A 22572-nucleotide genomic window follows, 5' to 3' on the forward strand; every position below is an offset into this window, starting at 1 on the left:
TCCCGGGGCCGTGCTCGGGCTGTGGGGGCCGGCAGGCGCTGCCTCCCCGGGATGGCCTCACCGTGAGGCCCATCCGTGTGCCGCTCCGGTCTCGGTCCCCGAGGGTGCCCGGGCACCCCCCGGGCAGTTGGGCACGGAGCTGCGGGAGGGATGCTCCGCTTGAGCCGCAGCCAGAGGCCTCCGGGGCAGCATCCGCTGGAGTGGAGGTATGTACAGATGGGAAAGGCAAACAGCCTTATCTGCGCCTGCCGCTGTGGCTGGATGGCGGCCCGGGCAGCGCTACCTGCGGAGCCTCCCGCTCTGCGGGCAGGTCTCGGGCCAGCAGCGGCACCGGAGTGACTTAGTGTTTTAAAGGGAAGGAGGAATCACTGTCGCCGTGGCTGAGGTGAGTGTGAGCCTTAGCGTGATCCTTCAGCAGCAGAGGCTTGTGAGAGTGGAGTTATGGTCATTTCAATATGAAGAGTATGTATCTTATAATAGTCAGGTATACTGGGAGGTGAGTGGTGATGCTTAAGCTTGTTCAGTGGTGGAAGTTGCTATGCATTTTCCATGGCTCTTGAACTGCCATCCCTGCTTTGTGCTTGTTCAGAAATACCTATGTGGCTGTGAAGAGGTGTGTGGTTCTTCGACTTAGAAACAACCTGTTGCTTCTGAAGTGAGGCCTGCTTTGAACAGGGGTTTGATGTCCAGAGGTGTTTCCAACTCAGTGTTGTTTTTTCCATAACTGCTGGCTGTAGGTTTCCATGTCTCTGGGCTCTCAGGAGTCAGTGGTGCTGGCTTTGGAGACTCAGCTACATCATGGGCTGGGTCAACTTCAATGCATGTGGAAGTCAAACCCTCCAGTTCTGACTAGTTAGTTTTATATAATTCTCACTAAGTATTTGGGGCCTATGTAAGTTGCTTGTGTAGCTTTCCTGTAATCATGTGTCTGATGGAGGGTGAAAGGAGCAGTTTTGGCAAGTGGCTTGGAAGTTTGTCAGTCTAGTATAGTGTCAGTGGTGTGAGCAGGCACGTTCTGGAGTGGTAGCAGTGTCAATAGTGATTCTGGCAGTTCATGCCTAGGAAACATTTCCTTACCTTCATTACTGTGTGGGAAGCCAGGTCATTATTTTGATTGCTGGTGCTTTCCCGTTGGAATCCAGGTGTCTAGTGTCTTAACCCTCCTGCTGGATGGGAAGCAAGTTAGTCCAGGGTTTTAGGTAACTCCTGAGTGGAATGATGTAACTCGTGCACGGACAATCAACAGCAAATGCAGTTTCAGATGGGCTGCTGTGTTTATGGCTGAAGCAACCAGAGTTTTTTTCATCCCACTTAGAAGTGGCTTTCTCTATTGGAAGGTGGATTCCTGTGTATATTTAGAAACCTTTGTCAGCTTCCATTAGGCTTGCACTGGTGCTCATTGGCATGAGTGCTATTCACAACAAAGAATGGATGCTCTCCAGCATTAAGATGTGGACTCTGAGGGGAGCTGAGGGCAATATAGTCCCTTAGATCAGTGGCTCTGCTGGGCCCTGGAAATGCAGTAACAAAATGCAGTAACAAAAATCAGTTCCATTGCTGAGTAACAGGCCTGTGCCCTGAAGGACTTGCATGCTGAAGCTTATTTGGAACAAACTGTATAGACAAACCAGAACAAACTGTTTGTGCTGTAAGAAACCAAATTAGTAGTGACCTCTAGCTTCTTGCATGTATCAAATGATTTGGAGCAGGTGGTACAATTGGGTTTTGAAGGAGGAGATGGAAACTTGAATTCTTGTGTCAAGTCTTATCTCTGTGCAGCTGAAGTGTGGAGTAGAGGATAGTGATGACTAACTTTGGCATGTAAAAAGGGTGTGTAGAGGCTGGGATTTGGGCAATGTGTGGCTAAAATCTGCATTACATAGAAGAACCTTTGCCTTGTCTATCAGTAATACCGTGGGGATAATCTCACTTTGATGGAAAGGATTGATTGATGTGGGAATAAGATGTGGAAAGGACGGGCTGTGGGAAACAGTTAAGCAGTGGCTAAGTGTGAGGAACCGTGCAGAGATGGTTTTGAATGTTTTTCTTTTAAAAAGCTGGAAGATTGCAATCCCTTTTCTAGAAGGAGCAAAGATGACTTTTGCAGCAATTGGCTGGTTAACAGGCTGAAAAAAGAGATAATTGGTGAAAATGCCTTTGAGTGGTTTAGCCAAAAGCATCAAATAGGGAACAGTTGGCAGAGCAGGAAACTTACTGTCACTGATGGCAGAAACATTTAATTGCTTGCTGGCATAGCTTCAGAAATTGTGGACATGATGAGGAAATGTCACTTCCAAGCTTGCAGTGAGAATTGGCTTCAGTTATTCATACCTAGAACTGTTTTACACTAATTTTCAGCATTCAGTTTGAATTGTGAGGTTTGCTATGCATGCTTCAGGTTATTTCATGTGTCTCACAGTCAGGTAAGACTTCAGCTGCTTATTTGCATGTTTTTAATGACAGGCATGGTGTTACTATCTAGCTAGTAAACATCTTGTTTGACTTCATTCATGCTGTTTCAGCATGAAAAGGTGAAAGTTGCAGCCTATCAGACCTCATATTCACGGAAAATCAGCAGTGCTTCCTGTGACAGTGGGGTTGATGCCACAGTTGGATAGAGTGCCTCTAATCTCTGTGTCCCTGAGCTATCAGAGGCCTTTGGCCCCAGACTGGGACCTTACAGCAAACGTCCCTTGTCAGGAAGCCTTGTTTATCTCTTGCTGTGTGAAAGTGTCCTGTTGATAGATAGGAAGTGTCAACAAGCAGGGCTTGTTTAATCTTCAGTTGCACTGATGGGAGGGGAGTGTGTAGGTATTGCAGGGAGTCATTAGAAAAGGTCACTCTCTCTGTGGTGGCAAATGGCTCCTAGCAGTCAGGTGAGGTGCTGCCATCTGTTCAGGTGTCCAGGCAGACTCTCTTGGTTCTGTAGTCGCTTGCTTTGAGCAGAAGTGATCCACTCTGGTGTCAGATTTATCTTCCTAATTGTTTTAGCCACAAATTTCCTTTATCTGGGATTTCTCTAATTGTAGTTTGTGTAGATCCCTGTGATTCTCTCATAATGCTGACACATATCTGTTGCTTCCAGCCAACTATGATGATTTATACCAGTGGTCAGTGGAGTCCTACTCAGACTTCTGGGCAGAATTCTGGAAGTACAGTAACATCATCTGCTCTCGCCTCTACGATGAGGTAAGTTCGGTGCTTATCTACAGCAAGTGCAACACCAAGGGGAAATAAACTGATGTTACAATCAACCTTTTGACCTCTTCTTAGAACTCTGGGAAGTGATACAAGGAATTGGCCTAGTTCTGGATTTCCTGGTGTGGTGGATGGGGCTGTTCTGTTGCTGGTACAATTTAGGACACTGAAGCCCTCGAGTTTTGTTGTCCTAAGCAGTTCTGCTGTGGTGTCCTTGTGCTCTTGCATGCCTTGTCATTCCTGGCTGCTCGTGGGGAGTCTGCCAGTGCACTGCCTTCTGCCTTAGGGTTGTGCTGGTGGAATATCATCCTGGTTTTGTGAATGCTGGCATTCTGTCAAGTCCATGTTTGCCTTCCCTGAGTCAGCTTACCTGATAAGCACAGGTGTTACACTCTGGCTTTGTAGAACTGGTTGTGGAAGCTCTGCAGTCAGGTGCAGGCTTGAAATAGCTCTGAGGGAATGGTGGTGGCTGAACACAGACACGGGCAGAACACCAGACAGTGCCACAGAGTTCCTGTGGAGGAAAGGTGACTCTGCAGATCTTGCTAGTAGAGCCCTTGTGTAGTCCTGGTGTGGGATATCAGCATCACCCTGTGCTTTTCCATCTGAGGGAGATGTTGGGCTAATCACTAGAACAGTTTGATGCAGTGGAACCTTCCTGGGATTTAGTAGGGAGGACTGGACTTGTCTTAATGCCTGGAGTCCATCTGTTCCAGAACCCTCAGAGTACTGGCAGTCCTGCAGAGGGGACTGGTAGGTTTCTTTTGACTTTTCCTGTTTTACTGATTTCTGTACTGATAGGATAGATAAGGTTCTTCCTGCCATGGGACTGTGTGCTCAGGTGCCTTACTTAAAGTGACCCACCCTTTGGAAGAGTGAATGCAGCAAGTGTAAGAGCTAGCCTGCTTTGATGTGTGCAGTCTGAGCCCTGTCAACACTTAGCTTCTACAGAAAATGTAAAGTTTAGCTCAAACTCTGGGAACTGAGTGAGTGAGCTGGGCTGTGGCAGCTAGAGGGCTGAAAAGTTTGATCTGAAGTCTTACAGCTTGATCCTGGCTGTTTGCTGGAAGTAAGCGTTATGCTTTGAAGTAAATAAAATTTTTAATGAAACAGAGTTGACTCTTTTCTTCCCAAGCAGTGAAACAGCTTCTGCTTCCACAGGAAGAAAAACAATAAAACCTTGTGTACACAGAATAAAAGCAGCCAGGATTTTGTTTAATCCTGGTAAAGGTTCTAAGTGTGGGATGTAGGTGTGCTGATGTTGCTCTGTAGCAGTTGACATCTGTGTCACCTGTGACATGAACAGAGGAATTCAGTGTGCAGAGCTGTGCTGGCAGGGCAGCACTGGAATGTCACTTACAGGCAGCTGCTTTTGAATGAAGGACATGTCTGAATGAGGAGCCCTGACAGCTGTTGGTGCTGTGGAGGGGGCTCTGAGGGAAGGATCAGGTTGTTCATCTAACAAAGCACCACTGCCAGGGACTGGGCTTAACTGGGAGTCACAGGTGTTACCTGGGGAGGAAATACTGGGGTGTGACTCCAGCTCCTTGTGCTAGTGGAGCTCTTAGAAACTCTGTGAAGGATTGTTTCCACTTCAGAAAAAACAGTTATTTTGGATCTTGTCCTGGAAAATGTTGAAAACATTCTGCTCACTTTTCTTCAAGCTGAGGAAGTCAGAAATGAGTCAGTTTTAAGAGCAGCTTCTAATTGCTGCAGTAGTATGTTAGTATAAAAATCATTTGTGCAGTCTGAGTTGATATAGGTGTTATAACTCACTTCTTGCCAATTGTTAGGAGCAAAGAAATCTGAGTTGCCATTTTTAGAAAATACATTTGAAATAAAATAATGCAGTAGTGCACTTCAACATGAGTTTTAACTTAAAATTAACTTTTAAGATTGCCTCCAGTAATACATACACTGCTCTCAAAGCACAAAACCTTTGGGTTTTGTAGAATGGGTTGTATTTTGGGGCTTGCTTGGCTTTCAGAAGAGCCTTTCACTTGGGCTGGAGGAATGCTGTTTCTGTAATGTATGGGCAATCCATAAGAGAGAACCTGAGGGTATAAACTGAAGCTTTCAAAAACACAGCTGTAAAATAAAGTTTCTATTTAAAGATTTCCAAAGAAATGTGCTGCAGAGCAGCTGAATCACTAAGCAGAGGGACATTTTGGAAAGACTTTAGACCTGGGGCTAATGCTAGGGGCTCTTTACTTATCAGTGTTATTAAAGTTAGTCTTACTCGTGACTTATGAAGGGGTAGTTTAATACTTTGAGGTTTAATAATTTGAGTTCAGGATGGGGGAAGTTGTTTCAGCTGACTGTATTTTTTATTATTTTTCACTGCATTTTTCACTTCCTTGCATGCCTTAGTCCTAAGTGGTGAGTTACTTAATATAGGTTTATTAGGTTGTTGGATCCTGTTAATTCTCAAAAATTGAGAACTTGAATAGAAAGCTGAAACTCTTCAGTTACATTTGACTATTTAATTAATTATTTTGAATTACCATTGTGTGAGCTCCTGCTGTTGGTCTCTGTGCCTTGGGACTCGTGGTGGGGAAGGGTGGATGCTCACACCCCCCAAAGAGGGAGCTGGGCTGGCACAGAGTTCAGATGTGCTGTAGCTCAGTCCCTGTTTGAGCTGTTCCCAGGGGCAAACCACCAGTGTCCCTGAGGTCTGTGTGCATCTCCTGCTCTGGGTGTAGTCACAATGGTTTGTTTTACTTGTGTGCTAAAGGCTGGTCCAAAGGTAGAACTGTCAGCAGGGAACTTTCCCTGATTTTGTTGTAATGACGTGTTTGCATGTGACAGTTGACAAATAATTAAACTTTCCAGGCCTCTAATTACAGGATCTGTTTGCCATCTGTAAGCTGGGAGAAGTGATTCTTGCCTAACAGGGTCTGCACAGAGCTTGGAACTGCTGGGCTGACTTTTGTACAGTGCTGTGAAAAAGCAGTTCTGTTTGAGCTGCCCAGGAGTGATGGTGTGTTTCTTTCAGGTGGTGGATACATCCAAAAGCATCTCAGATATCCCCGAGTGGTTCAAGGGCAGCCGCCTCAACTATGCAGAGAATCTCCTGAAGCACAAGGACAATGACAAGATTGCACTGTATGCAGCAAGTAAGGAATATTAATGCCTTGTATTTCTGTGCTGCTCAGAGGGCTAGGCCTGATCGAAACATGGAAGTAAACTGGTTTGGATGAGGAGAGAAAAAAGGGTGATAAAGTCAGTGACACTGCACTGTCTGATCAGCTCTGCAAAAAACCCCAGCAAAACATGCTCTGGGAATATAGTTCTGGAAAATCCTTTGCAAGCTAAATGATGTTTTATTAGAATGTGCTCAGCTGCATGAAGGTAGTGGAGGTCATGCTGTGTTTAACATCACTCAATATTTGAGGTATTATTTCACATTTGTCATAATTGCTTGGTTTGACATATGATTATTGTCCTGTAGATCTTTTCGTTAGGAAGTCGTGAGGTGTATCAGAAACTGCTTTGTCACATAATCACAGGTGGTGGTAGCAAAAGGAGCAAAACTGTTTCCTAGTTATCATTGCAGGAATGCTGGAATGAGCAGTTGGCTCCTCTGTGGTGAGCAGACTTCCACCTGCATCTCTTTTGTGACCTTCTGCTGTGTTTAATCTTCTTAAGACCTCTTAAGTCAGAGTAGCTCTTGGTAACTCCCTGCTGCTGGGTCAGCGGTGGTTGGGGGGCCTGGCTCAGGTTTGTGTTCACTGGGGATGGTTCTGTGGCAGCTCTGTGGCTGTCACAGGGCATAGGAGTGTAAATGTAACTTTGCTAAACAATTTCACTTGTCCCTGGCTCCCATGGTGAGTGTTTCTTGTGATTCCCTTCTCCTGGGGCTTTAATCATGGAGCAAGATCAGTGTCTCATTTCCTGCTGCTCTGTGGGAACCCAGGCTCTGTTGGCAGTCCCTGCTCAGTTTATGAACCACATGGAACAGGGACTTGGGCTGCTCTGCATCATGACCTGCTCCCTTGCTCTGTGCAAGAACAGATTTACTGCTGTGAAGGTCTGAGAAGGCAAAAGAGTGAAAAATGCCATTCCTTGCTTTAGGCAATGAGCTGAAGGCAGCTGTTGTGAAAGGAGCAGGGTGTGCAGCTCACCTTTCCTGTGGCATCCTTGGGGTGTGTGTGTGTCTTCATGGGAAGTGCTGGGTGGTGGAAATAGGACAGCAGTCACACTGAGGAGGTGCAGGAAGGGACTTCAAGGTGACGGATTTCTGCTTTCATAACATTTAGGTTTGTTTGTTTTGTTTCACGAGTGATTTATTAAGGGCTTATGTAACACCTGACATTCAGTACAATAGGGAAAACACCCTGCAGATCCTTTCAGAGGGGAGCTGAGTCCAGTTTAGTTTGTTTGCTTTGTGCTACATTGGCAAAGGCAGATGTTCCAAAAGCACATCAAAAGTCAGGCCTGGATTTGCATGATTTTCTAGTCACAGACTTGCTGTAATAAAACCTCAACTTGAGCTTGTGCTGCTTCCTAGACCAGATGACAAAACTGAGCAAAAAGGGAAAATGAGGTTCCACCATGTTGCAAATTAGCCTTGGTGAGTGCAGTCTATTTACCATGAATCCTCCTTGAGAGCACACCTTTCTCCATGAGTAGTTTGTGTTTCTGCAGATGTGTTTATCTTTACAAATGCCCTCATACCTACTGAACAAATACCACTGATTAATACTTGACTCCCATTAAAAAGAAGAGGTTTTGGTGCAGCATAAGAGCAACTTCATAAGCAAAAATATAAATATTAGTGGATGCTCTTCTCCTAGAATTGCTTTCTACTAGGATTGGTTGTTTGTACTAGACTCATGTTGCAATGCCTGATTTCTGACTGATTGCTTTAATTTTCTTCCTCAGGGGAAGGCAAAGAAGAAATCCTCAAAGTTACTTTTGAAGAATTGAGACAAGCTGTAGCTTTGTATGCTGCAGCCATGAGGAAGATGGGAGTAAAAGTAGGAGACAGAGTTGTGGGTGAGTAATTTTTTTTAAGGGACAGGAGGTGGAATTCTTTTTGAAATGTGCAAATGAGTAGTGAGAGTTACAGAAACATGCCTGTGAAATAGTTTTCACAGAAAATTTCAATAAACATTGTAAAGAAAAGGCTCTTGTGCTGCTGTATTTACATTTGTAGGCAATGCATTTCTAGAGGGAAGGAACCTGGATTAGCCTGTGGGTTCTCTAGCACTGGAGGGGGAAGGAAAATGCTTCATTCACCAAGGTCTGCCTCAGAAGCACTCTATGGAAGCAGGGGAGATGGGAGCTGTGCCTCTAGCTGAGCCTTGAGTCACAAGGTCTGGCAGATTCATGTGAGGCCAGTCAGGGAAATGCTGGTCCAAGGTTGGTTGTCCTGGTGCCACTGGCAGTTCCTGACCCTGTGGCCCCAGGTGACCCAGTGCTCTGGGAGCTGCAGCTCTGGTGACCTTGTCCTGCCACCAGAGGGGTGACAGGGAGCAGCTGCTGGGCAATAACTCCTCAAGTCACCAGTGCAGAGATGAGTTAGAACCCTCTGATCCTTTCAGCAGCTCTCCACATCCTCTGCACCAATATTTCCTGTCAAGAGACTGTCATGTGTGTTTTCTGCATAAACAGGTTTTTGTCCTGTGAACAGCTTGTCCAGTGTGCAATCCTTGGAAAAGGAGTTACATTGATTTCTAAATTGCTGGGTTTGATCTCCCAGCTGAGCTGCTTCACCTCTTTTGTGTGCTCTGTTAACTTGTCAGTGTAGTGTGAATCAGAACTGCAATATCCTTGAAGCTCCTTGGCTCCTACCTGGCAGTTCTGGTGTTTGTGTCATTGTACTGCTGGAATCCCATGTTCTTTCAGCAACACTTGGCCATTATCCTGAAGAAGTGTGTGTAAATTCTAACATGATGCAAACCCACAGTGATGAAACTCTTGATTTGTTTTCTGCATGCTGCAAACTTGAACATATGTCTTGAAAACTAAATTTTAAACCCAAAACTATGACCTAGAAATGTAAATCTGCTCAGTAGAGCTCATTTCTTACATATGGTATGAGTATGCTCTGGAACTGGAAACATGACATGATCACAGCTGGTGGCTTGGTTTTTAACACGGAATTAGAATTAAATCCTTAATTAGGTTTGAACCATACAGTGAAGTTGAGGAGGTTTGTCTGAATGGAGATGCTTGAATTTTATCTCCATTTTCAACTTTAATGCTGTCATATCTGTTCATTTCTGACCACTTCTTCAGCAGAAGGGAAAATGTACTCTGCTGCTGGAGAAAACGTGGCCTTGAAATGTAGCTGTAGCCTGTGCTGCTAATAATGCTATTATAATTTTACTAACAGCTCCTTTTAGTTAATGACTGTTGTGTTTAGCACTGCAGGCTGGCTGATTTTTGAATTTTTGTTTTGGTGGCTGGCTTACCTCTCATTTAAAAAAGTATCAACTATGCTTTTCAATTGAAAAATATTAATAAAGTCCCTTTAGATACTTCTATGGGGGGGTCTGAATTTCTTTCCTGTGCCAGAGGATATTGGCAGTCACTGGAAGAGCTCAAGTGTGACATTTCAGTCAGAGGCTGAAGCTTCCCAAACTGAGTTGGGCAAGAGACATTAGGTGTTGGGTGGGGAAGCTGGAGTCCTACACCACTTGTGCTATCAAAAATCAGGCTCTCCAGAACTTGCCAGAATCCACGGGGATGTAATTTGTCCCAAAACTTGGAGCAGATGGCAGAGGGAAAGGCAGTTCTTGCTGTTTCATAGTAGTAACACAGGGCATGCTTCTGCTGCTTCTGAGAAATCAGGTTTTAAATGGAAAGGAGATACTCTATGAACTTCATTACAGCTGCCTAACATGTAGTCAGCCTGTCAGGTTCTGACACCCTTTGTTGACACTTTCTCTTAAAATCTGAGCTGTTAGAATTACACATGACTCTTACTGTTGTTTTCCTGTGAGTTTCATCTCCACGCTTTGCTGCTTCTAAGACAAGGCTGCTTTAACTTCTCATTACACTTAACATCCCCCCTGGTTTGTTCAGTACAATTTATGGTTGCATCATGACAGTAATAGTATGTTGGAGCTGGAGGTGGGTGAGTGTGGGTGGACAGGCACTGGTGTCAGCACTTTTTTTCAGCTTGATTTCATTCCAGTCTTCCCTTTCCTTCACTGAGAGCACTTAACAGTGAACATAATTGAAGCAGATGTGTTGTGAAACCTATTTCTTCCCCTGAAGATGTCTTGCAGTACTGTCAGTGATGCTTGAACAGTTGGAAGAGGCATGCAATACCTACTGCAAGCTGCCCAGATCCACATGTGAGGTGCTCCTGGTCTCCCAGTGGCCATCTGGCAAATGACAATGACTAAAATAAGAACAAAACACTATTGGGAGGATGTTTCTCCTCTCTGGTTTCCTTCTACTCTATCCTTGTAGCCAGCTTTGCTCTCTTACAAGTCAGCTGTTAGAAACAATCTGATCTTCCCCATGCCTTCACCCAAAACCATCCTCAAAAAATATCAATGAATTACATTGTCTAAAGCTGCTATTTTATCTATAGCAACTGCATTAGCCCTGCTGCTTACGTGGGTTTTAAAGCTAGCTTTGTAAGGAGATTAGAGGGGTGCTAATAGTTTCAGGCCACAGTAATGTTGGGCAGGGTGGCCACTTGCAAGTCCTGCAGGAGTAGGAAATGCTGAAAAGGGAAAATAGGAGTCTGTCTCTGAATTCTGTTCAGTTTGGGAGCTGGTGTAGCTCAGTAATAGAAGACAATGAGAAAATATTTTAGTTGCTGCTCCCTGTTTTCCTTCTTCCTGATGTATTTTTTTCAAGGCTCAGACAAAACCTTTGCTGCAGGGTCCCAGTTCAATTGATGGATTTTTTTTTTCCCCTCCACGCACAAAACTGAATGTTTGGGTGCCTGTTTTTCGAAGAGGAAGCCTTTATTAAACTTCATGTAGGCTTTAGGTGCTTGCATGGAATGTGTTCTCAGCACTCTGAGAAATCAGACTTTTGCCATAGTTTTCAGTATAATTATATCCAGTTTTTGGACTACAGTTTTTGCCTATTCTGTTGGTAAAGTGCTGCAGTGTAAATGAGCACATGTAAGTGTAATCTTGGTGTGTGCTAGATTAAGCAAATAGCAACTGACAGAAAATGCTGAGGCACTTAGTCTTGAGCAGATCAGGCTGTAAGTGCCTCTTAAAAAAAATCCAGACAGTGTTTTTAAAATGCCACTTGTCCTGCTTAGAGATTTCAGTGGTTTTATGTCAGGTAAAGCTTTCATTTCTCTGTTTTCCTGGAGACTGTATGTGTTTTTCTGTCAGGAGGAGTGCTGCTGGGACCCTTGTGTATCATACTCTGATATCCCTGCTCAGGTTCCCAGCTCCTGAGTTTTGAGCCCTTTCTCAGTTGCTTTCTAGTTCACCCAAAGGAGGAAGATCCTCTCCTTTTTGGTAACAGAAGGTAGTTTCCACCTTTCTTGCCACCTTCAAGAAAGGGGTAAGGGAAGATTTAGAGCTAGAGAAATCCTTTGTGTAGCCTTCTCCATGCTGACAAATCCTACTTTTGATCCTTAGCTGAAATATTCTATCAAGGAACATGGAGGCCCTAGTTAAATATATGAGCAAACATGATAAATATTTAAATCAGCAGTACCATTATTCCTCTATAATAAGAGAGCTTTTGCCCAGTGGTCACTGCTCTGATGCTAATCCAGCTGAAGAAGTTGCCTTTTTCATCCTCTGTCTACAACATTGCTCTCTCTACAATTTTAGACCCTGGGGAGCTGTGTCAGCCCGCTGAGTGCCCTGAGGGGTGTGCTGGTATCTCCAGGGGCACAGAGAAATGCAGGGAGCTTTCCATGCATGGAGTTGTTGTGATCAGCTGGAGAATCTCAGATGTGGAAGGAAGAAAAAATTAACTTTACTTCTAAATGAGAATCCAGTGTTAATCTGAAAGACTGGCAGGAGAAGTAGTTGGTGTCATTTAGCTGTTGAGAGAAAATGAGTTCTTCCTCTGCTGTGTTTAGAGCATCTCCAGCCAGAACAGACTCATGTTTTTATCTGTGGTGGAGTTGGGACAAATGTGAGAGCCCTGAGAGCAGCAAGGCTCCTGGGATCAGGTGAAGGCACAGAAATGCAGAGTCAGTTCCTGAGCATGGTTTGTACCTTTGGGCATTTTTGGCTGGCATCCTCCAAAACTGAACCACCACCTGAAAGCCGGCTGACAGATGAAAGCAATGATTTAATTGTCTGGCTCACAATAATCAGCAGAGACCTGTGATCTTGCCTTGAGGGCTTTTGTGGGGAGAGGTGAGAAGGAGAATTGCTTGGAACAGAACTGAAGCTTGTGGCAAAATAACTGCTCCAAAGCACAGGGAGAGATTTCTGTTTTCCTTGCACTCTGGCCCCCTGATGATACCATCCAAGAAATGCTCAATGGAAATATTTGGCATCAATTAGAGAACTGCTTTTGTCACACCAAATGACATTTTGGTCTGTTCCGGTTTGTATATTTCAAATTATTTAGGGAGGAATATTTGTCTTACAAGAAAAATCACTGAGATTTTTGGGATACTGTGTCTTGTATAAACCTTGACCCCAAGGGGAAAATAGCAAAATAAATAATGCTTTTATGGGCATCAATTTTTGCTGCATTTTATGTGCTTAAGGACTTCACTGAACAAACCACTATAAGCTGTAGGCAGTTCTAGGGAGCAGTTTATATCTTAGCATGGCATGAAGCTTTTATTCACACTTGTGTGTTTTCCAGAAATTGTTGGGCTTAAGTCATAATGCTGTTTTAAGGGTTCCTACTCCCAAAACCACAGCAGCTTTCAGTAACTGCAGTGGCACTGGTGGTTTAAGAAACTGATTTCACTGATTTTTCAGTGAGGAAGAATCTCAGTTTAGGACTTAACTTCACTTTTTACAAAATTGAAAAAGGATAGATTTTTCTTCAAGCAATGTAGAAAAACCTCACAAAAATCCAGCTTGGTACCCTCCTAACTGTAATATTAAAATGGCAGAAATTGCTGTTAAGATCTGAGTTCCTGTCCTGAAATGTGCATCCACAAATATCATTCTTTGAGAAGTTTGCACTGCTGAGTGTTTGCTGTCTGTAGATCCTTGTGATGCACCTGCAGTCCAAGATCTCAGTGCCCACCCCTGCTGTTGAACAGGTTGGAAAGCATTTTTATTGCCATTTAACTTCTGCTTTCAAATGTAGAATTCTAATTAGATGTCAGAGTACTGCAATTAGGCCCATCCTATGCTTTTTTAAAAGTACTTGGACATCTTTTTGGTTGCTTAAGAAAGGTGATGTGAAACTCCAGGTCTTTGATCCATCTCAGTGTAGTTTGGGAATTCCACTTGCACTTTTCCGTTTGTGGGCTGGATTCTGAGCAGTGCAGAGTCAGACTCAGGCACCCAGCCCCTTCTGGAGAGTTGCTCAACTTGAGCTCACTGAAATTAAAATCTGACTTTCTTGACATTAAATTATTCTGTATGCCATGATCAATTGAATTTAAAGCTTGAAATCTTGCTGCAAGCTAATGAGAGAAACCTGAAGAGCCACATGTGTGAGGGAATGTTCCAGGGCTTGTCCCACTCTGTTACTCCCTTATCAGCTGAGACACTGGTTTTGCTTGTTTGTGTTTAAGATTCTGGCAGCGTCTACCAGCCAAGATTTAGCTTTGTGAAGCTAAATCTCTGCTTTTGAGCTATTTATAATCTTTCATTGCAGATACTGTTTTTTTCTCTGATGGCTGTTCCTGCAGTCTTGTTCTTTGCCCTGCATGCTGCTGTACTCTTAGTCTCTGTATACCCTAATCAATCCACTAATTTTCTCTCCCAGTTACTCTTTTCCCTGTGCTGCCCTCTTATCCTGAAAGGCTTATTAATTAAGCAGGAACACTTGTAAATTTGGAGTAATATTGAGATAAAAACCCAGATACAGATATTTTTATAAATGAATGTATTACTAATTCCTTGTGTAACTGATTTAGCTTCAAGGTACGACATTGATTGTGTGGAAAACTTCAAAGGGTGCTTCAGTCTAGGATTTTGCATTTTTAGGACCTGTTCACTGTATATATTATATCTTTTTTTAGTGTTGCTCCATCTCTAACCATTCCACTCTGCCCTAGGTTACTTGCCCAACAGCATCCACGCAGTGGAAGCAATGCTGGCAGCTGCAAGCATTGGTGCCATCTGGAGTTCCACCTCCCCAGACTTTGGCATTAACGTGAGTAGCCCAGTGCCTGAGCAGAGCAGCCCTTGCTGAGTCCCAGAGGCAGAGAGGGTGATGAGTTCAGGTGGCAGATGGCTTCTGTCCCTCCAGCCTTGCTGCCACCTCCTGGCACAGCCCAGCGCTCCGGAGCTGTTCCCGCTTGCTGTCAGTGTCACTGCTGCTCTGCTGGGTGATTTGAGTGGCTTTAGCTGCTCACTGTTGGGATATCTTCACATGCCCCCCGTGGTCTTGGTGAGCTTTTATCATATCAAATGTGCAAACGAGCAGCAGTGCAGTCTGAGCTTGGCTCTTCTTCCCAGATCCTGCCCCAGGCTCAGCCACACTCCAATTTCTTTGCCCAAGTAGTCCCATCCTTTGCCTCCTGTCAGAGTGAACTCAGCACCACCCTGGTTGGTCTGTTCCATGAGGCTTTATTTGCCACCAGTGAGGAATTTCATACTAATATCACTAACCTGATTAACTCTTCTTAGTGTAGAAATAAATGCTGTGTGTGAAATTATGACATCCAAATGGATGTGCCCTGGAAATTTTGGGGATGTATTCTGCTTGGTTTGGGAAGTTTTTAGCACACATCAGCAGTGGATCTAAACTTCTAAGGTGGGGGGGGGGGATATTAAACCTGTCTTCTATCTAAAAATTTACATATGAAAAATGTAGTTGTTTTGAATTGCACAGTGCAGAGAACAATGTTTTTAGATAAACCCCTTAATTTCAGTGTTTAACCCCAGTGTCTGGGAAATGTCTGGATTAATCATTCCTGGATTAGCACTAGAGGGCAGCAGCATTCCATGTTCTTACACTTGAGAGTGTATCATTTGGAAAAAAAATGATTAAAAAAATCATTACAGCATGTAATGATCAATCTGTTCTACAAATATTTTCTGCTTGCTCAGAAAATGATGGTATGGAGTATTTTGTGCAATGTGATTCGATCTCTTATCTGGGGGAAGATTGCTCACTTTACTTGCATTACAAAGGACTGGTATATTTTCTGTCCGTGTTGGTGTGCTGTTGTTTTCAGTGCCCAGCTTTTAGTTTTTTGTGATAGCTTTTTAATGGAACTTGGCCTTGGAGCTGCAGTGCCATCAATATCATATATTTTCCTTTGGCAGCGTGTGTTGGCATGAATTCAAATCCTAAAATCATGAGGGGGATCAGCAGAGGCCCTCAGAGACATTGGCTTCCACCCTGAGCAAAAGCTATTCCTCCTTTTGTGAAGCTGCTTTAGTCCTGTTAATATGCACCAAGATTTTTGTGCTTGGAGGAATAGCGTAGCATTTTCAACATCTGAAGTCCAATTGTGTGTATGTGTTTTGTGAAGCTCAGAAATGTCACTCCTCGGAGCTGCCTACACACTGCAGGCTCTGAATGCCATCCCTCCAAAGGCTTCAAGGCTTGAGGAAGTCTGCTGTCAGAGCACCACTGAGCTGCCTCCCACGCACCACGCCACTCTTGGCAGCTGCTGCTGCATCTCTCTGCTCCCCGTTATCCATTCCCATAAATTCACGGCAAAGTGCTGGCCTGGGCACGAGAAATGGTTGGGTTTGTAAGTTCATGACGAAGCTCTGCTCCCAGAGCTGGCTGAGGAGCCTTTGGTGAGCTCAGTGCAGCTCCATTTGGGGGCCCTGCACAATTTTTTGGACTGAAGTAGAATAGAGTGAGCCATATCTGCTACACCTGAGCTTTTTGTGGAAGGAATTCCTTGCTGAGCCATCTGGTTGGATTGAAGTTGCAGTGTAGCAATTAGGTGTTCCATCTGTTTGCATTGCCTTTGTGTCATAGCAGGCTGCCCTGTGGGATGTGGTGCTGCCAGTGCTAATGAATCTGACCGGGTGTGTTAGCAGGCTTGGTAGGACCCTGAGAGCTGCAGCCATCTCTGCTTCTGATTCACACTTCTCTTCAGATTTGATTCTTCTCTTTAGAGTACCCTCAGTGCTCATTGGTCTGAATTGTTAAACATCAGGCATGATGGAAATGGGATGTGTGTGCCCTGCACTCAGCATGAGGGTATGCACACATGTACAATTGCACACAGCACGAGTGTGGCTGCTTGGTCTGTTCCTGGGAAAGGGAGCAAAGGAGGAGGTAGAGAATTTACCAAAGAAGCAGGAAATCTGCCTTCATACTCCCTTAGAGAGTAACTGTAATGTATTAATTATAAATCTCCATGTCTGAGTTTGTTAGGTAACACACCAGGGGCTTCTTGAAAACTTCTTCTGTCACCAGAACAGATTCTGGTGATTTTTGTTTTAAAGTAATTGAGAAATTTGAATGTCAGTGCATTGTCACTGTATTTTCTTATAATGTGAGCAAGGAAAAGGAAATACATGTTTGATAGGAGGGAAAGCTGTTTCAGTGACATTCTCAGCTAATACATTTATATTTAGCCGTATCCCTTACCTGTGCTTTCCTGTAGCATGGAGGAATTGTCAGGACAGAACTCCTGTCCTTTTGCAGCAGATTTTTTGCAGTGCTGAGCAGCCCAGCTTGGAAAGGAGTTTAACAGAGATGAGTTGATCGTGATGTTTTTGCTTTCATCCTCAGATTTGGTAATAATTGGTTTCTCATTTTGGCTGCAATGTAGAGGGCAAATAGAAAACAGAAAAATAAAGAATGCTTGGAAGAATAAGCAGATGACTCAAGTCTGATTTCTGCAACATGATTTAGGAGATTGTTCTTGAACACTTAGCTGACAATTTTACAGTATTGTGTAATCTTGTACTTCTTAATGCTTCAAGTAATGGAGCTAGAGGGGTTTGCACATCAGTGTGCTGAGAGCTTTTATTGAAAGGATTTGCTTCTTGCTGTTGAATACAAAAAGATCCATTTCTGGTAGGCTGCTGCATGCAGTGTACATGGAAAACAGTAAATGCCAGAAGGGTTTTAATCTCAAATAGGATGATAGCTGTGGTAAATTACTGAACACTGTGAAAGCTGGAGGAGACACCTGAAAACTTAGCATTTGAATGTGTTTTGCTGCAGCGGTACCAAAGGAGCTGTGGTATCTTTTGTTGGTAGTCTGTGTGTGTTCAACATCAATTAATTTTGCTAAAAAAACAGTGGTGAAGTTTCCTTTGTTAGTGGGGACAGAACAAATCTGCCAGTTCATGTGGGGTGCCCCTCACCCCATCAGTGCATCTTCCCCAGGATGGTGTTTGTAGAGCAGCTGGGGGCACGTGGAGCTCCTCCTGCAGGTGCAGCAGGAGTCCTGTGCTCCTTCTTGGGTATCAGGTGCCCAATTCTGCTCACATCACAGCTCCTTCTCCTCTTTACAGGAGTCTAATCTCACCTTCAGGGTGATTTTTTAGCTGTTTAGGGCTTTGGGAGCTTGGCCCTTCCCTAAGTGATCCATGGGGGTTTTATCATTGGTCGGTCTGGAGGGGGTCATGAAATAGATTTTTACAAACCTGTTGTGCTTCAGAGATCTTGTGTGAGTGAAACACAAGCAGGCAGCCTTTTAACAACTCTCCTGTTAATTCTTGTCCTTATTCCTTGCTTGTTTTGAAGTTTGCATTTAGCTCCCACTGAAGTTTCCTACTGTAGCAGTTAATTTCATTTTTTGAACACATTTTTCTCTTTATCCCTAGGGTGTACTGGACAGATTTTCCCAAATTCAGCCTAAGCTCATCTTCTCTGTTGAAGCTGTTATATACAATGGCAAAGAGCACAACCACTTGGAAAAGCTGCTGAGGGTGGTAAAAGGTATTTTACTGCATCCCATCTGCTATGTGGTCCTGTGGGCACTCAGAGCCTGCCCTGCCACTTGTTCCTGTCCTTCCTTCTTTATAGTGTCACAGTGGCCACTGAGGCTTTCAGAACAGATTTGGGTAAAAGCTGGATGGTCTTTTCTGTAATTTTGACAGTCTTCTGCTTGCTTGACTTTAATAGATGATCAGAAATTAGCCAACAGTGGGAGCAGGGGCTGATGATGGTGTTTTTAAGCTCAAAGTGCTGCTGAAGACAAATGGGGAGGTATTACAGCACTAAGGCTTGCAGATTTACACATAAAAGGCTGGCAGCACTGAGGAAATTACATCTTGGGTAACAATTCAGTCCTCTGGGGTTTCAATACTCAGAGCATCAGAATTATTTCTGTTACTTGGTGCATTACACTGTATGATTCAATCAGGCAGAACAGACCTTTGCTTATGTAACTGAGTGTAGAAAATAATTTTCTTCCTTCTTCCAGGGCTTCCAGACCTAAAGAAAGTGGTGGTGATTCCATATGTATCCTCAAGAGAAACCATAGATATTTCTAAGATTCCAAACAGGTAATGGGAGCACTGCTGGGTACAGAGGTGATCTTACACGTGGGCTGGGGTAATGCTTTCAGAAAGTTTTGAAATGTTCCTTTTTTTCCCCTCCTTCTTATGCAGTGTCTTTTTAGAAGACTTCCTTGCCACTGGGAAAGGAGACCAGGCTCCCCAGCTGGAGTTTGAGCAGCTGCCTTTCAGCCATCCTCTCTTTATCATGTATTCCTCAGGCACCACAGGGGCACCAAAATGCATGGTTCACTCAGCAGGGGTATGTCCTCCCTCCTGGGGCTGCACTGGCTGTGCTTTGCTGCTTGGCTTACATTTTTCCTTTAACAGCATCACTCTGATGTATTTTAAGGAAGAATTGATTGCTGATGGTTTTTCAGTAACTTGACAGTGAACCTTTTTATTTGTTAGTGGCTATTTGAAAGCAAGTGTGGATTGGTAGGGATAGTAAATACTTTGGTTTAGAAATCAGTGTGGAGACCTTTCAGGTTCCAGGTGTTTCCTGGGAGCAAGTGCCATTCACAAAAGCACCAGTAGAAGTGGCCTGACTGATATTTGAAGAAGAAAAGTCAACTTGAATTGGGTGTTTGCAACTGATTTTTGGACATGGTTAGCTTGAGGCCCATAGGGAGCTTGCAGTTTTTATTATCTGGATAATTTTTTACCTTGAACATTGCTTCATGTTTATCAGTTTAGAGTATGTCATCCTCATCAGTCCTTTAAGGAAGGAAGGCAGAGAGTTGGAATCCCCTTGAGTGTAGGTTTTGCATTGCATGGAAACTGCTTGAGGCAGTGTCTTGTTGTGGCTAATATCTGATGTTGGTGCCAGAATGACCCTTGCTCACTTGCTTTCCACTTGCTGGTGATGTTCCAAAGCTCTTAAAAGAGAGGAAGTGACTGCAGCAGTGTTGAAACTTTAATTCTGCTATAATCTTTAATAGAAGGCAGGTTTTTTCCCCACTTAAGGCAGGCAGGATGTGTTGTGCAGAGCATTTGTAGCACTGTGTGTAAATGGAACTGCCCAGCTTTTAGCCAGCCCCCCATTTCTGCTGCTTGCTCTGCAACCAGGGTGAGCATCCTGCAGGGCTGGGTGGCCTGAGGGCAGGATCCTTTGATGCTGTGCCCCCAGTGTGTGTGTTCTTGCCTCTCTTTGATGGCAGGGACTGGAGGATTTGCCCCCAGACAAATCCCCTGCTGCCTGTAAACACTCTACTTTGTGTTATCAATCAGTAGGAGATCATAGCAGGCAGTACCAAATGGTCCCTTTGGGACACAAATCCAGTGTTTGGGAAGAAGAAAGGAGGTGGGTTTTGAAGTTTGACAGCTGTTTTGAAGCTGTGCTGGCTTTAGACTGGGTAAATACTTGCAGAGGTGGATTAGCAAAAACAGGACAGGTGTTTTGTTCAGTGATGGGTGATAAACAGTGGAGATGAAAAATAGCTGTAGATCAGAAAACAGGAGTTTTCTCTTGCAAAGTTCTTTCTTTTCCCATGTTACCTGTTAGCTTGCCCTGAATCATGACTCTGCTCTCCAGCTGACTCATGTGCAGAGCTACCTTAGAGTTTAGGTCCAGACTACTCATCCTTGCTGGGTGGATGGATGAGTAAGATCTATTGTTTGTGATGATTCTGTTTCCACTGAGTAGCTCTGTAGTTGTGGTTTTATTTTTTTTTTCTGTTGCTAGCACCTCTGTCTGAAAAGCAAATTGTTGAATGAGGGACCTCAGTGTTTGAATAGGGCCTACACAAAGTTCATGCAAATAAATTCTTAGATGTCTTTTACACACTTGATTGGGTTTGTCTGTTTGTTCTAGGCTTAATCTTGTTTCCACTGGAATTAATAGGATGATTTGCATTGATTTGATTTTTAAAAAAGCAGAATTAGCCTACTGTCTTTGTTTTATTTTCCAGCTTTAGTTTAAACCAAATGTGTTTCTGGTAGTGAAAACAGCAAGAAGAGATGACATTTTGGTGAAGACATTTCAATTATTGCTTATTTATAGTATGCTCCAATGCTGGTTTGTTACTGTACTGATTTTAGATGCCAACAGGCAGCTTACTTTAAATTCACCACCCAGTTTATCTAATTCTGCAGTAATTTTCTGGTCTGTTTTTTTGCTACATGGTGAAATGACATACATAAATAAAGAAAATGAAGCCAGGGCATGGGAGATGATATAAAAAATGGCTGTATGGTTTTGACCAGTTGGGTGTGCTGCAGATCAGCATTAGTAATTGTTCTTTAGTCCTAAAAGCATTGGTGGTTCTCCTTGCCTCACTCATCTCAGGCCCCTTTGCAGTTCTTCCCTGCTCCCAGCTGTCTAAGGAGAGAATTTTGAGCTAAAATCCTCTTCAATTCACATCTGTCCATCTCAAGGACTTGCAAGGCTCGTGTTTAATAAACCTCTGCAGTGCTGCAGGTCCCTGGTGCAGCTGCAGGCAGATCCCTCAGGGGCTCTTTGCTGCCTGGAGCCCAGCCCCAGGAGCTGCCCTGGCCCTGGGGTGTGGCTGTGCCCAGCCCTGCTCCCCTGTCCTGCTGGGGCTCTGCACAGCTGTGCTCACACTCCAGATGTTCAGCACTTCCCCAGCCTGGCCTGGTCCCCAGGAGGAGCAGCAGACCAGGGAGTTTTATCAGCTGCCAGATCTGGTGTGAAGTGATAAATGCTCGGGGTTGTAAAAGTCCTGTAAATAAATGAATCCTATAAATTAACTCAGGAGAGCGTTTGGGGCTGTGAGTTTAGAACAGCTCTGCCTTCTCCCACAGTCCTTTTGTTTCCATCCTGAGAGGTACCAGGTTTTGCAGGGAGATTGTTCATAGCCTATACCTAAAACCATTCTCAAAAATCCCCTTTTGGTTCCAAAACTGAAGTAGCAAAAATGAAATGAAGGAAAAAGAAAACCAGTATTTATCTGAATTGAATATAACTTTTAATTTTGCTATTTTGTGTGGCTCTTTCAGAATCTCCTGCAGGAACAATGGGCTTTCCTTTATAAATGCAGTAATTATGTAAACACCTGCAATTCTCTTGGCAACCTTACCAATTCAGTTCGACCCTGTGTTTCTAAATCCCGATTTTTGGGTGGTTTTCAGCTGTAGGAGATGGCAGCTGTAGCTAGATGGCAGCGTTGTGACAGCTGAGGGTGTTCAAACAGCAGTAGGTGAATTCAGACCTGGCTCCTTTGAGCAGTGAAGTGAAAATAAGATTTACTCCTTTATTTTTATTTAATGTTTTCTGCTTTTTCTCCTGAAGCATGTGCCAGTTTTATGACTCTCCTTTTTCATTTTGAATGTTTATCTGTAATCTGTTTTCTTGCAGTGTAAATCTTGTTTCATGCTTATGAGGCTCTTAATAGTTTCACTATGACTCCTTGCATAAATGCAAAAACCATTTTTTATTTTAACATTGGCTACATTAATTTGTCACTGCAGTGAAGTGACTTAATGAAGTAGTCTGTAAATTTATTTATCCTAGCAAGTTGTGCTTTAATGATGATCAGGACGGTGGTTTAGCAGCATTTCCAACAAAAGGAAATAATACATTTCAGGAGATTATTAATATTGATGCTCTGAGCAGTGAGACATTTCACATTTCTAGTCACTCCAGTGTTTACAAGAGATCTGTGCTGTCAGGTCTTTTGTCTCCTAGATGTTAATAGATAAGATAATTTGGACACATGGTGCTAATGTTCAGCAGCTGCTGCAGTTTATGGCAGCTCTCAGTCCTTCACTCCTCCCATTGCCCAAATTCACTGAAAATGAAACTGTCAAAGGGCTTCTCTTGGAAAGCCTGGCTGCTGAAAGCCTGCTGTTAAAATTAGGGTCTGCATGGAGCACTCTGCAACTGATGGCTGTGTGGAGTTGGAAGGGAAGG

The 22572-nt window shown here is 43.8% G+C and overlaps 1 protein-coding gene across 1 annotated transcript in view; it reads left to right on the forward strand.

Annotated features, from left to right (window-relative positions):
- The window catches only part of AACS (acetoacetyl-CoA synthetase), a 37188-nt gene that overhangs the window by 1138 nt on the left and 13478 nt on the right, over nucleotides 1-22572 (forward strand). Inside the window, exons 2-8 of the mRNA XM_084217130.1 lie at nucleotides 3086-3189; nucleotides 6194-6314; nucleotides 8083-8196; nucleotides 14336-14433; nucleotides 18027-18141; nucleotides 18629-18710; nucleotides 18816-18963. Coding sequence (XP_084073256.1) covers nucleotides 3086-3189; nucleotides 6194-6314; nucleotides 8083-8196; nucleotides 14336-14433; nucleotides 18027-18141; nucleotides 18629-18710; nucleotides 18816-18963 — 782 coding nt within the window. The remainder of the gene's footprint in view (nucleotides 1-3085; nucleotides 3190-6193; nucleotides 6315-8082; nucleotides 8197-14335; nucleotides 14434-18026; nucleotides 18142-18628; nucleotides 18711-18815; nucleotides 18964-22572) is intronic.

Source organism: Fringilla coelebs (genome assembly GCF_963513975.1).
Source record: "Fringilla coelebs genome assembly, chromosome: 17".
NCBI classification, from domain to species: domain Eukaryota; kingdom Metazoa; phylum Chordata; class Aves; order Passeriformes; family Fringillidae; genus Fringilla; species Fringilla coelebs.